At 38.5% G+C, this 15,367-nt stretch overlaps 1 protein-coding gene across 2 annotated transcripts in view; it reads left to right on the forward strand.

Annotated features, from left to right (window-relative positions):
- pcdh11 (protocadherin 11) overlaps positions 1 to 15,367 on the forward strand; it is a 156,105-nt gene that overhangs the window by 18,975 nt on the left and 121,763 nt on the right. The window contains exon 4 of one of the 2 annotated variants that reach the window (XM_072437731.1): positions 2,303 to 3,117. The exons of the other annotated variant lie outside the window; for it this stretch is intronic. Within the exon in view, the coding sequence (XP_072293832.1) occupies positions 2,303 to 2,386 (84 nt within the window). The 3' untranslated portion in view covers positions 2,387 to 3,117. Of the gene's footprint in view, positions 1 to 2,302; positions 3,118 to 15,367 lie in introns of those variants that run through there. 2 annotated transcript variants of the gene reach the window in all.

Consider the following 15,367-nt stretch of genomic DNA (forward strand, 5'->3'; position numbering starts at 1 on the left):
CTGATGAGAATTGGTAGCTGCAAAGGTTAATTAAATGCACCGAAGGGTTAATCATTTGTAATATAGTATGATTAAAATCACTGTAATTAGGTTTGTGGAGAGGTTGATAACGCTGAAATAAAACGACACCTGTCCTTTAGAATTAGTTTAGACGTATACATTAATATAGAAGTATGTTGTATTACCTATGGCTCAGTCGCACTCTTTGGTTATCAATATAGGTGAAAAAGGTTGGAAACCACGGATCTAGAATATGTGACAAAAGCGTTTTCATAAATAGACTTCACAGGCACATTTAGAGAAGTGAAACACATCTCTTTAATCTTGAATTTTAGTAAAAGCAAATCATATGAAACCAAATACTATCTCAGTTAAATCTGAATAATTCTGATGTTTCATTTTTAGATTGTTTAGTACCTCTTTAAAGTAATTGCGCTCAACTCGTAAAAATAAACCTTAATTAAAAGTATAGTGAACACTTGAAGGGCAGAAGGCTACATAGATTTTATGAATATAGTCATCAATTCTTTTGTAATACTTATAGCGCGCACATTTGTTGCAGCATACGGCTTCATTATGCAATGCAAGTTAAAAGTCCCCATCTACTTCTCACTCTCTGATACCTATTATTAAAATGAATAAACACACATATTTTTCTTCTAACCCATATGCTACAACGTAAAAAGTCACCTTGCCTCTTATGAAGGGCTCTTTTGTGCACTTTAGAGAAGGCAGTTCAAACACGTGCCACACTATTTAAGAGTTAATACACATTAGTGCCAATATGCAGGCATTAAAAGCCATAGCATGTGAACCTTTTGTGTGGTACAGTAATTTCAAGCATATAGGGTTGACTAAGCTGACATCTTGCAGCTCTTTAGGCACTTTCTGTAGCACACATGCACGAGGAACCAATGAGCTATGTTCACACTCGGCCTTGAGATCTGCATATCCCTGATTACTCTGCCCACACCAGCCCCCTGAAAACCTGATTAAGACAGCACATTTGAATGCACAGACTGGTGGGGATAGGCTCATAGCACAGTGTGGGCTCACTAGACTACACTTTTTCTGCCACGTAGGGCACAGCATTCTTGGCGAACATGTTCAATTCTTTAAGCTGCACAATGCAAGTTTACCTCGTTTTTTTCTCCCATGCCAATACAATTTTGTGGAGAATGTTCCACAAAATGGCATAAAACTTAGCCATCTTCATGGAGGTGTGAATCTCCAATTATCTTTTGGAAATAAACGTGCCTGTAATTGAATAAATTAAATGTAAATAATTCAAACCATACAGTGGAACATTCCAGGCTAAGCAATAACATAATAATAACAAGGTGACCACCAGAAAACACAGTGCACTTTAAACAAGAAATATTAAAATAGCCGCCCAGAGTTCATCAATATCATGTCTTGGGGTTATATATAGGGTGTGACTTCTTGAATATTTTTGGGGAATGGGAAAAGCCACAGAGAGCCGAATAAAACTAGAGTAAAAAAAAGTCGGAACTGGCTTCACTGTGTCGCAGGAAACAGAGCATTACATTTGGACAGCTAACATGCATGAGTAGTGCAATCACATCTTAAATGTCAGCAGGACAACCTTTTTGGGAATTGTTCAATCGGAACAAAGCAAAATAAATAGGCAGATGCATTTGAAGGGCAGCGTGAGCATCCGTTGTGTGGGTGAAGGCCTTCACACTATATCTATGCCCTGTGAAAAGAATGCAGCTGACTCAAGACCAGCAGTCACAAATACAACATGATTTTATTAGTACAATTTGATTTTTTAGCAACATTTAACAGATTTGTTTTGTCTTTTTTTTGTACCATCACATTTTCATGATAGGTTAGATTTTAGTCATGTGTGTTCTTGGTAAAGTTCTGTACATATCAGAGGGCCCTACTGGCAAGGGTCCAAAAAGAGTGGGACCTAAATTCATGTTTAAAAATTGCTTTTGAAGGGGGACTGAGTGTGCTCTAGTGTGGTGGTGGTGGTGGGAGATACAAAAGAGGCAAATCGGGAGTGATAATTGGATGGCATTGCATGCTCTGATAAGTACAGGAAGATAAAATGCACAACTTGTGACACGTGCAGCATTCTTCAAGGTAACCTGACAAGATAATGACTTGATTGCCAGCTGTGCCTTGAAGAACGCTCTTCTCTACTCTGCCTTTAAGAGATCTTGTATTCAGTGTTCCTCTGCGACATGAGGCTGCATATACAAGCTTCTTCTCAGAGCGATGGTTTTGTAACTACACTCTCCCTATATCTTTGTCTGTCTCTCTATATTTCCAGGAGACGGCACTGAAACCATCACACTATGGCACACTCTGTGGCACAGGTACAGCCCGCTCCCACAGGATTAAAATCAATCTCTAGCTCCGTAAAGAAAGAGAGAGAGAGAGAGAAAGGGGAATGAAAGAAAGACGGTGAGAGCAGAAGAGGTGCAAAACCAAGTACTTTACTGTCTCCAGCCTCAAAAACCCTCAACCTCTTCACTGAATCAAGAGAAAGAGGAGAGAGATGGGTAAGGGGGCGAAAAGATAACCTCAGAAATGCCAGAGACACTTCATGTTGCCTGCTCTAAACCTGACAAAGCTCCGCCTGTAACTTGGAATCTCAGTCGTTTCTTTTGACGCTATTGAGAGGAGTCTGTGGAAAGCAACTCTGTGTACAATGTTCATACGGTATGTATATAGATCCAAGATGGTGATGTTTATATTTATTGATATTCCTATTCTTTGCCTTGTTTCTTGAAGTTGCCTATAGTCAGTAGTTTTATTTAATCTCATATTTTTTGTATCATTTGCTCTTTGCTAATGAACCTTTTTGAAATGTATTTATGCTGCAAGGTCTGAACAGTCGTGTGGGCTTCAAACCGCCTCTGTCCCACTGAACGCTGCATGGCCAATACAGAAAAGAGATCATCTTGTTTTTTTTAGGCTAGGATTGGCGTGCAGTCATTACTACACAAATGCTACGACAAGTTTAATAATAAGTACTTGAGCTACAGCCACAAAGGACTATCTCCTGGGGTACGGATAGGAAAGCTGTTTATGTAGGTCAAACTGCTAAGCCTAACATTTTGTCATTTCACTCCAGTGTCCAGTGTGTATCAAATACGTTTGGATCACTGGAGGAACATGATAATATCAAATGTGAAATGTTTAACTTCAAATCAAAAGGGACATTATGAATTTCACATACAAACCGAATAAAAGCGTTTGTTCCTAAAGTCTAAGAAGAAGTGAACAATGTATCAGTTAATGAAACTGGGATATTGGATTCATATCATTTAACATAATATTCACATGCCAAATTATTTAATTAGTTGGACAATACTGCTAGATGTTTCTTTTGATGCCTTTGTTCCAACTCTTTGAGGTCTGTTGCTGCTATAAAACCTAAAATATCCCGATTTCAGCATCTGATATTTGTTACCACCATCAACCGTCATTTATTTTATGTATAATTTACAGTTCCTTTACAGCATCTATGAAATTTGGCTGAAAATACAGTACAAAACCACAAAACTAGACTGTTCTTTCTTACATTTATTTCATTTAACGATTCATTGTTATTCTTTTATCGACTTGGAGATTTGGGATTGTGGTTGTTCAGTAGTTCTGTCGGCTCAGATACACAACACAAAGTCACGTATACGAGCTAAATTAGCCTGGACTCTGTGGGCGCTGTTGTGTGGCAGCCTTTGATTTTGCTACGTGACTTTTTCACTAAACATGTCTATTTAGAGCTCTTAATTTCACTATCCTGGCTTTGGCGGCACGACAGGTTGTTATTATTGAAGGAGGTATATACATGTAATTATGATATCAAGATGTATTCACTACTGCGTAGGAGTCACAGTTTGCAGTCTGCATAACACTGTGTAATGATTAGATTTGCCTGATCTTTAGAGGGAAATCACCTAAAAAGGGAAATTAGACACCTCACTTTTATTCAATGTGAAAGTAACAATATGCACCTTACATGATCTTTGTAATTGATTTGCCAAGTGGAAGACTGTAAATGTTTTGTTTATGTATGTGTGCGCTTCTGGAAAATTTATTAAAAGTCTTTTGCATTGTATTGCATATTTTCTGACTCTTTTTCCTTGCATTTTAGCTCCACAACAGCAGTCAGTGTTTGGTAATGGTGTTTTCCGGACTCGGCCTAATGGATTGGCTTTGCACCAGCAGTAAGACGGTAATTAGGTGAAACACATTAGGGCTCGTGGAAGAATCATTTGTTTTTCCCCTTCGACTGTACAGTGAGCTGTTCAAATATAGCACGGGTCAACTGAACTGTAGCCCATGAACACATGCACAACCCGGGATATAGACACCGTTAATTGGCTCATTTCAGAATAGAAAATTATGGAAAACTTTATAACAACAGCACTGTGTATCTCAGAACATAATAGCAACTTCAATTTGAGGACACTAGCATTCGGATTGAAATATACTGATAAATAATGAGATTTAATGATGTTGATTGATGCTATAAGTGTAAAAAAGTATAGACGGGAATATTTAACGCTTTGCTTCATTAAAACTACTACACCCAGATAGCATTGGATATCATAAAAGAACATTATTATTATCAATATTTTAGATTTCATAAAATAGAGTAAAAAGGATGCATCCGTGCATTAAAAACAACACTGTTGTTCTCAAATGGTCAAATTAGCAGATATAATTGTGTCCTTTGTTTTCATTCTTTTATTGTAAAAGGTCTTTCACAGACTACAATTATGGACCGGTAATTATTGTTATTATATTTTTGTGCAATGTACACAAAACCTTAGCTTTGTGGTACTACCTTTAGGATTTAGTGACAGATTTGGTTCCTTTTTCCTCCCAAAATCTCTGGTCCACTTTGTCTTTAAGCCTTTTTACTCCAATAATGCCTCTGACTTGGAATAAAAGCTGTAGTTTAGATATATAGCTCATTAGGAGCAGATCTCTCATAGAAAATAGTTATGGAAATTGAGTGAAAGCTTTGCCTTTGAAGTGGAATGCAGAGGATCAAGCTTTTTTTGGAACAACACAACTTTCTTTGCTTCCCCTCCACAAGCTTCAATAATGATCTTTTGATAATGATAACCCTGCTATTACAATCTAGTGTAGTGCACAAACAGATTTGAGAGAAAGACGGGAGCCAGGAGGTAGATTCTATGAAACAATGCAGTTAATCCAAAAATACTGACTTGAAAGGCGAGAAACAAAAGCATAGAAAAGAGAAACTGTTTAATTGCTTATCAAAGTTATTTCATATTTTAAAACCAGGAGAGTGCTAATCAGTTCCCTCGGGGCATGTGTCCTTGGTGATTTGAGAAAATGGTGCACTCACAAGTAGAGCATTCCCTTATAGCAGAAATGTCAGTGTGCTATTATTAGAGAAATGTAAACCAGCTAAACGCCTCGCAAAAAAAAATGAAAAAGTACAAGAGAGAGAGCAGGGCATGGATCATAAGGTAATTTGTATCTCTTTTGAAAAGGATATATTGTTTTTTTTGCTGTTACGCATAATAAGGAAATTAAATCTTTTTGAGTAAAGGCATAAATAAATATAAAAGCGCACAACAACACAAAAGCATTAATGATTGTTTGTGCGCATAGTGTGGGCGATAAATGGATTTTTCATCGACTCGGGGCAAAGAGTCAAAGATATAAACAAAAAGAAATGAAATAGTTTTACTGTGGGGAACTGTGTTTAGAATGTCTTGGTCTAAAGCATTGATTCAGTCGTCCAAGGGGTTATTTTATGATCAGTAAAATGGTTTTAAATGGATGTCCTGTGGTTCAGTTACCGACATGGAAAGATATGACTTTTATGACATATTGATTCATGTGAGTGCATATTCAATTTCACCTAATAGCCCAGAATGCTAGTTGTATGGACCAAGTTTGATTACATCTAATGTCATGATATAGCAGGAAAAGGACCAGATTACAACTGGGACAATACGCGGAAACAGCATGACCTGGAACAAATAAAACAAACAAAAATAATATATGAACAAAATATTAAAAAAGAGCAAAATATTTCAGGAGCAAAATCATAAAAAATAAGACAATAAGAATCATTTCAACATTAAAGACTACGTATAATGGATGTAACTACTGCTGTTAGTTCTTCTACACTATAATTAGCTTTTTGTCTCAATGTGCGCTTTTTCCCCTATGAGATAAAACAAATGTACCTATAGAAAGGGCACATCATTCATATTTACTCAAGAAAGTGAGGTCTTTCTCAGCTTCAGTATCCCAAAGACATTACCAGAGCATTCCCGCCAATGGCCTCAAAACCTCACCATCTATAGTTAAATCACTTGTGCTTCCAACATTTTAAATTAGCGATGCCTGAACCACGTGCTGTTCCCGGACCGGACCACAGAATCAAAACCTTATCAGCACAAGCAACAAGCAAAGTTCATATCCACAGACTAAAACTAGAATGGAGTAGCTCTTTAATTCATTAGAAATCACTACATCAAAAGGTAAGATCTATTTCCACAAAACACAATACATTTTAGATAAAGGGCACATGTCAAAACTAAACATTTCCGTCAAATTCTTTCACAGCATCGTCATAATTCAAGCGCAAAAGACTGGAAAAATCCTTGGACCAATGCGAGTAACATCACGACATTATGATATCTGTCTATTCCACCTCAAAATAACAGACAATTTCCAATACCTTCTAAAAGTCAAGTGCTATTTTTCAAACCCTTTAAAAATGTATGTGTGGGGCGTCTGCGGGGAGCTGTTTGTCAATTATGCGCGCAGGTAGCGTGTAGATGCTGCGGAGCTGTCCTCGAGCGATGCAGTCTGTCTAAGCATAGGGCTATTTATGCATGTGCTGTTCTGTGCAGCGGTGCAGGGAAACAATACGCGGCTGTCTTCCTATTGCACTCCACTCAAGGCAACACTCTGCACAATTGCTGCCAAATCTCTGCCAAACTGAATAATTCAATCATGCCCCATAGCCGCGGTGGTCTAGCTACCTTTGTGTGTGCAACAATCAAATCAGTGTGGATGCCCGCCGACTGCTGCTTTCTGAGACACCGAGTACAGCTCCACAGCCCGGAGATTGTTTCATTGAAAACAACTGTGTTGATTAAACAAGGTGTGACGGTGTACCGTGGATCCGAGCGCCATCGATTGAATGTACAATTGTTTGTTCCTTGTTAAAAGTGTGATCCAAAACTGTAGTCGCTGATACTGTGCAAGAAGCATATGAGACGACTCGGGGAGAGGCAACTTTCTTTACTTTGTGAAAAGGAAGAGGATTCACAAGAGGCCATTTCTGCACAACAGAGATATAGCTATGGGTTGTATTTGTGAGGAGCTTCTTTGAAATAGTTTTAGAAATGAATAGTGCGGTTACAGCTACTATAACAATACATTTCACTGTTATCTTTACCACTGCACAGTACAAACTAAATAATCATTAACACCATAAGCTTTAGTTTTAGCCAAAGATGGTACAGTGAACAGAAATACTATTACTACTTAGAACTACAGTCTGGGCTTAGTGTTTGTACTGGATTTGTCTTTGGCCCCGCCCACTCTGTGAAATAATCGCAAGCTTTAACCTGCTTCACTTGAAGAACAAATAATACCAAAGCCATTTGGAATATTATTATTAATATTATCATGGATGTTATGATTGATTTTCATGTTATCTGTGTATTACTTATTTTCCCTAAGATATTTTGACCTGATGGGACAGCTGCAGAGGGAGGGTATAGACATTTAGTAAAGGTTTCAGTCTGGGAATCTAACCCACAACGTTGCAGAGTTATTCTTCTACAGCACTTTAAACCAATGCCCCATGGGATTTACTATTTTAAATAGATTTTCGTTCATGTGGTATTATTATTATTATATTATTATTATTTTTATTATTATATATTATTATGTATTGAAAGCAGCTCTCCGTGACTAAAGGAAATCTCCTTTCATCCAGGCTTGAATTGAGAATAAGAAATACAATGAATCGACCAATCATGAGCTCATGAAATTGCATACCAATTTGTATCATTAAGACCTTTTTCATGACAGGTTGCCACCATTGCACACTTGTGCGCAAAGTTGGTCAGCCTTAAAGACCTTTTTAAGACCTCGTTCTCGGAGTGCCGTGCCTTTGTCCGCCCTAATCCCGGTAATCCTCCTCCACAATTCTTGACTTTGCCTTCGTAAAAGAGATTGGGAGACGATAAGATGCTCATCTGCCTTCTTTGAATAGCCGATAATCTGGTTTGAACAGAGGACTCAGGGGGTATTTAGCCTGCCTTAACATTTGCCCAAGCAGATGGAGCCAACGGGAGAAGGCACAACTTTAGCTTCTAACCCCCCCCCCCCCCCCCCCCCCCCCCCCCCCCCCCCCCCCCACACACACACACACACACACACACACACACACACACACACACACACACACACCCCACCCCCCCTGTGTCCTGCCCCTACCAGCCTGGTCCACCAACAGAAAAAAGAACAGTGTACGACTATAATCAACATTGTTTATTTTGCTGCTTGACTCTTTAAGTACTTTCAGGCAGATTATAGGCTTTTGCCGGGGATAATCGTGAGACGCAGACAATTGCTTTTTTTCATCCTGACAGTAACCCCGGACCAGACCATTTCAAGCAAATGTCGACTAATTCCAGATCATTCCCATCGCTGTGAGAAATTCACCGTCCGAACACACTAATCACAGCGTTTCCAACAGCCCATAACTAGCCATACAAAGGCACAGATGACAGGCAGTGAGTGATATCTCCATTAGTGTGTGTGTGTGTGATGACACTTTGAAGGCAGGAATGCTCAGGAGGCTAATTGTAACACTTCCTAACAGCGCAGTCAACTCCTCAGACTACGGAGAGGGTCAAGTTCCCTTTCTACTGCACACTTAAAGAGCAAAAGCCGGAATAATTGATGCTGGCAGTTCCTGTTTAATGGAAGACAATTTTTCACTCATTGTCGGGTTGCGGCGCACATACATGTACTTGTAGTATTGACTGCCTGGATACACAATGTGTTACACGCCTAGTTCTACCTTTGGCTCATGGGAGCGTACACTGAAGCGCTGAACCCCTCTAGGCATCTTCTTCAAGTCCTTTTGAACGGTCTTGGTCCCATTTAAAAATTAAAAAAAACGTGAAAAAGTTAGCTTGCACCATCTTGTTATAATGCGTTGAATGTTATGTGCTATTACCAGATCAACATTAGAATATTCACGCGAGTTCATATTTTCAACGTGATAAGCTAAAGTGTCACGTATTGAATATGGTTTCCAATGAACAACAGTGGCATGCATCATTAGCCAAGACAAATGGGGAGTGAGCAGCAGAACACTAATGCACGTCAGCGATGGGATTGCTAATGGTTGGATCTTTACCTGTGTCTCTGCGCTGCTGTCTAAATATAAACTGCTGTATTAACCTGATTTGCAAACAAGCAAACATGTCTAAGCCCTTAACAGGGTTTTGACATCAGCTAAGGAGCTCCACTCTCCCTTCATGACAATAGCTAAATTACAGCTATTACTCTCAGTTTCTAATCCAGGAGAATGCATAGCTATAAGCAGAGCCTGGAACATAAAAGCAGGACAAGAATAAGAGTTGTTTTGAAGTCTTCTTAAATAATTTGTGTGATATTCACTGATGGTTCTAAAGGAGTATTCAGTCTTCAGTAAAAGAAGTATGTCTGCACATCAGTCAGACATTATTACATATCTTTTTGACACCTTCTTTTATAGCACTCAGTCCTGCTCGGCTGGTCAGGCAGTCATTAAGAAGTGATGGAGCTGCCATACAGAGGCGTATACGTTTTGGAGAGAAAATTGATGCCCCTTTTCAAAGACTCTTTTTGGGCTAACGTAGGTTATAATATTTTTTTTAAAAGCTTCATCTGCCTTTGTATCTTTGCGGGTAAGGACTTTTGGTCTGAAAGCTTTCCGTCTGATTTTGTATGTACAAACTTGATTTCAAAAGTAGATGTGTTTTCACTGTTACTTATAGAATATGACACACTTTTCTTTCCTGTAAAGAACCCTTGACATTCAGTCACCATTTTGCTTTTTATTGCCAATGTAATAATATTTTTTTGTCATGTGTTTTTACTTTTATTTGCAATCTTGTCATCTGCTTTTGTCAATATAAATTAGGCTGTAAGCTGTTATTACTAACATTCATTATTTCATCCTTGTTTGTATGAATTTTTAAAGAATCCCAAATGTCCCTTTCTTTTCTGTATACTGTGTAAGTATCCAGAAAATAGTAAAATAGCAGCATCCTCTCTACAAGTCTATCCAATCTCACAGTGATTACCTTTTCTCGACTTTCCTGCTTCTCCCTCGCCAAGGATTACCACCATACCCTTACATTCATTTGAAATCAGTTCTTCTCCCCTTTTGCAGTCAATATGTTTTCCTCAACCAGCCGGGGTGTGTGCACATTACTTACTTATTCTATTCCAAACATAGAAGCCGTGTCTGTTGGAGATAGTGTGAACACATGTGTCTGGAGCCTGGAGGTAATGGACAACACTTGAGGGAATTGCGCCGACCCTTTTGTATTGTGCGGATGATTGTGTTATGCTCCCCGCGATAATGACTGTGCCCTACTTCGACTTTGAGGCAGTGACCTGAAATAAGGCAACACAAGTGAAATCCGAGCCCAGACGAACCTGGAAGTGATTAAGGTCATTCTGGCAGGCCGCATTTGCTTGACCCTACTCCTCCTCTGTATAGTGACAGTAACAGTGAACAGGCCAATGTAATTCCACAGGGACCAGACTTTTGTGGGATTCCTCATCAATATATACATCAAACATATAGATAACGTATTTGGTGGAGGTGCTTTAGGAGGATTAAATGCACCTAAGGAAACTAGGAACTAGCCTGGATTTTTGTGTAGCTGAGGAATCACAGGGAAACAAGGAGCCTAGACTTGCCTGGACATGAGCTGCCTGTATATTCACACACCGGTTTGTCTTACTGGGAGATTATCTCAATAGATTTGAAGTATTAGTTTGAATAGTTTCAACAACAACATGAGATTCTCTGCGGGTCTTGTCTAGTTGGCTTGAACTAAATATTATTTGGACTAGAAATATAGAACCAGGGTTATATTTCTTGCATCATTTTATTGACAAATAAAGTGAATACAGAGGTGATTTTAGAAATGTTTGTACTTGAGTAAACTTGATTTGACTGAAAATGTACGTACAAAAAAACATTTTCTTATTTTTTTTGTGTTAAAAAAAAAAAAAAAAAAAAAATGAACAAATCCTGTGATCTGTAAAACTTTGGTGTGTGTAGTTGCTAGGGGTGATCTGTTGGTCCCTATGGAGAAAAGTATTTTTTTAACAAATTGCCCTTAATTAAAAATGTGCCATTTAAATCTATGGATGCATGATTAATTAAAAAAATTAAACATGTTTGAGTGCAGAATAGACGTTGGTTTTGTTGCTGTAAATGACCTGTGCTACTTGTATTATTTTTATTTTCTATTTATTTTTTTCATAATGAAACAATTAAATTACAAAGAAAGTTTGACCGTTTAAAGAAAATGGGGAATGCCTGTATTTTGTCTTATGTTTTTGAATCAAACTTCAGACTTTCAGCTCCATCTACAAATATAAGACTGCATAAGGCATGTCAGTATGAGAAATTCACTTGATGATTTCCTCGACCCACAAAAGCCGAGACTAAATCTTTAATCCTTGAAGTCCGTGCTGTCAACCACAAAGGCTCTGGGTCCATGTGTCTGATATTGCTCTGTGGTCACTATTGGTGCCAAAGAAATAGGTGGGTCAATAAGGTCACCAATAGACAAGTAGCACACTCTGTACCGTGGAGGTGCAAGGAGACGAGCATTTGCATTTGCTCCTGCACTTGTTGAAACAGCAGTATAATTTGTTTTTTGTATTCAAATAGCGGTGAGTGTGCTGTCTGCTAACCGCCACTTCCTGTGTCCAAGCCTCCAAGCTACACCAGGAAACAGGTCTCGGTATTTTGCCCCTTTGTTCATTTTAATTTTCAATTTTCACTCAAGACCGTACGACACTTTCAGAATAATTTATTTAAATTCCTTTTTTTTATTTCGTGATGCAATCATGTGACATGAATCCTGTAACAACCTTGGGAATAGGATGTAGGTCAATAGACTAGTGGTCTATGTACTATGTTCATTCTGTTCATGATGATAATTAAAGTATGTAGTAAATGCACAGAAATACTATAATTGTTAACTTAAAATAAGCCACAATGGCGTCACATTGTTGTAGTCCCCTACAGTGCAAAAGTAAGAGGAATATAAGTAGTTATGAAAGATGTATTTATGTGTAGTTACTTATTACTTAATACATTGTGTTATTACTTTTCTAATACCAAATGAATGCTTTTATTTTGGTTGTTAAAACATGGTCTGTAGCATCACTTACTGCCCTGCATGGCCAGTGGGGAAATGCACTAGATTATGCATCTTTCCTTGGGATGTACACTCACAGTGTGCATAACCAGGTTTATTTTTACATACGGGCAAAACGAAGCGTCAAGAAGCGGACACAGCTCGCAGTCTGAGTGAGATGATGAAAGACTCAATCCTGGATTCATTTTAAATTAAACTCCATCTTCCTTGTTGATACATTATTGAACATGGTGACTGAGAAGGCTCTGTTTGGCAGCTCAGGCCGCGCTGGTATGATGCGTACATGCTTTAACGCTTGAGGGAAAACAGGGATAACATCAGATCATCGCGGCCTCTGGAGGGTGCACTGTAACTCCATGTGTTTGTGTAATTCTGCTGGGGATCTTCTACCACCATGATAAAAATTACTCTTCCATCTTCATGTAAATCGAGATGGAAGGGGGAGGCGGCTATAATGAAATAATGAACTGTGCCGGTGCATTTCTTCAAGAGAGGCCATTGGGAATCACTATTTTTAGACACAACAAAGAAATTGCCAGGGGTGTCCAGTCTCTCCGGTTAACTTGTAGAGTTTTATCCACTTGTCAATGTAGGACCGAGCTTGTCGTTTGCTTCTGAAACACGCAGCGTGTGAAAACGCTGGCGGTGAGTCTCCCCTAGACAATGTCAGCCAGGCCTCAGTGGGATGCAGTAAATAGATGTCTTCATAGCAACCCAGACAACTCGAATCTTCTACCTAATGTCGCAAAACAAACAACGATAAACTCGAACTACCACTACTGTATCTTATAGACACTTTGAGATTTATAGGAGACATGCTGTGTTTTTCCCTCTGGTAATTAGTAGTAGTAATAAACGTACATACTGTAGATCAGGGGCGGGCAAACTGCGGCCCGCGGGCCACATGTGGCCCGTTTGTCTTTATAATCCGGCCCACCAAACATGCCAAGTAATATATATATATATATATATATATATATATATATATATATATATTTTTTTTTGCCCTTAGGCATCTGTCTGCACTTGGATCCTTTATAATTTTGACGTGAAATGTATTACATAATAGATTCAATAGCCTATATTTGACAGAAAAGTTATATTTTATTTGATATTTAATTATTTAGATTTGTTTTTTTCACACCAATGATCGCGGGCCGGCCCTCCGCTACTTGCCTGGATTCGAATATGGCCCTCGGAGGAAAATAATTGCCCACCCCTGCTGTAGATCATAATTTAACATTTCCATAATTTTAAATTCCAATATTGATCCAAAACATATTCATTATAAAAACTGGTTCATTGACTTCCTGATCAAAACTGCAGAACTCTTCATAGTCGTGTTTCACCTTAACAAGCAAAGGATTTTCATTTGCATTGTTTCTGTTTGTTTTTTTAAAGGCTTTTTTTTAACCCTGATTTGTACAAGCCACTCTAACTTTATTCGAGCACTCAAGCTTCAAATGCAGGACTTTACAAGATTATTCAATCAATCAATCAATCAATCATTAAAAAATGTGAGCAAGCTACTGATAATCCAATCCACTTTATTTCTATGGCACATTTTACAAACAAAGCTTTTTTATAGTGAAATCAAATCAACGACACATTAAATGAACCCATATAATATAATACAAACTATACATTTCAAGTTCAAATAAGACAAAATGAATATGAAAAGTCAAGTAACTAAAGTTTTAGCTTGATCTAATGACAAACAACAATTGCTGCCTTTTTTTTGTCAGATGTATTTTACCTTCACTTGGAAATTCACATTGATACTCTCAAGTCAATTTACTCCGAGCATCTTTCCACTCGATTCTCTCTGTCCTCAAACTGATGCTGCTCTAAACATAACCACCGACAGACATGACAGTTGCTCTCCTTGGCTCGAGCCTCATGCTTGGTAACCCTGTAAGATCTTCTGACAGCAGGAAATGCTTTGTCACTCAGACAAATGTACCAGATGAATACTCAGCATGATCCCAGCCTATTTGTCATCTGCTCTTCTCAGTCTAAAGGCTTTACGGCTGATGATCCCGGTCAGAGAAGGACGCTTCACTGTCCAACGCAAGAGTGCGTTCTTAACCAGGAATCACAAACCCCAACCTATCCGCTCCTTAAATCCAACACACTGAATGATAATCCTATTTTCTCTCTACCACTAGCCTTAAATCCAAGCAAATCTTATTTCGATTAGGAATGTTGCTGTTTCTAATCCAACATGGTGATCCGTGTCATGGGACAAAATGGACTCTTGTCCTTTACCACAATTCCACTGGTAAGTTTGAACAGGCAATTTGAAGATTTACGGTGCAGCTATTGTCTGTCTTATTGTGGGTGTAACATTTGACCTGGGAAATGCAGCGATGGACTTGGATCTTTTCAACAACCCATATTTTATGTGAGAAAGAAACGCCAACTATGCAGTAATGTTGACATTGTTAAGCTTAATTTAGGGCTTGGGGTGATGTTACTGATGAGCAACACATCTTTAAGCAAGGAGAATGTGGGTGCATGTTTCTTCTTACTGACCACTGTCCTCAACTGCTTAAAGCCCAAAGTTGCTAGTATAGACTCCAGTTTGTCCCAAAACCCAAACAAAGCAAAAAATATATGAATGAACAGGTCAAGTCAAACTATAAACCCAAATTCACCAGACAGTCACACATTCCCTTATAGATTGCAGTGAGTTAACATTTATTTTATGTTCCAATATCGAAGCCCAAATGTACCCTTAACATTCTACAAATCCCTCCAAAACTAACTGTCCTTGACTACTTTAAAAAGCAAAACATAAAAGCCAATGCACACTGAGAAGACACGCATTCCGCAGTAAAGAGAAGATTCCTGCCTCTCATCTGTTTGATTTAGCACTTAGGGAGTTTCTTTTTTCTTTCCCACACATCAAGTGCCAA

Source organism: Eucyclogobius newberryi, unplaced genomic scaffold (genome assembly GCF_026437365.1).
Source record: "Eucyclogobius newberryi isolate DKJ021-1_F unplaced genomic scaffold, fEucNew1.0.hap1 SCAF_11, whole genome shotgun sequence".
NCBI classification, from domain to species: domain Eukaryota; kingdom Metazoa; phylum Chordata; class Actinopteri; order Gobiiformes; family Gobiidae; genus Eucyclogobius; species Eucyclogobius newberryi.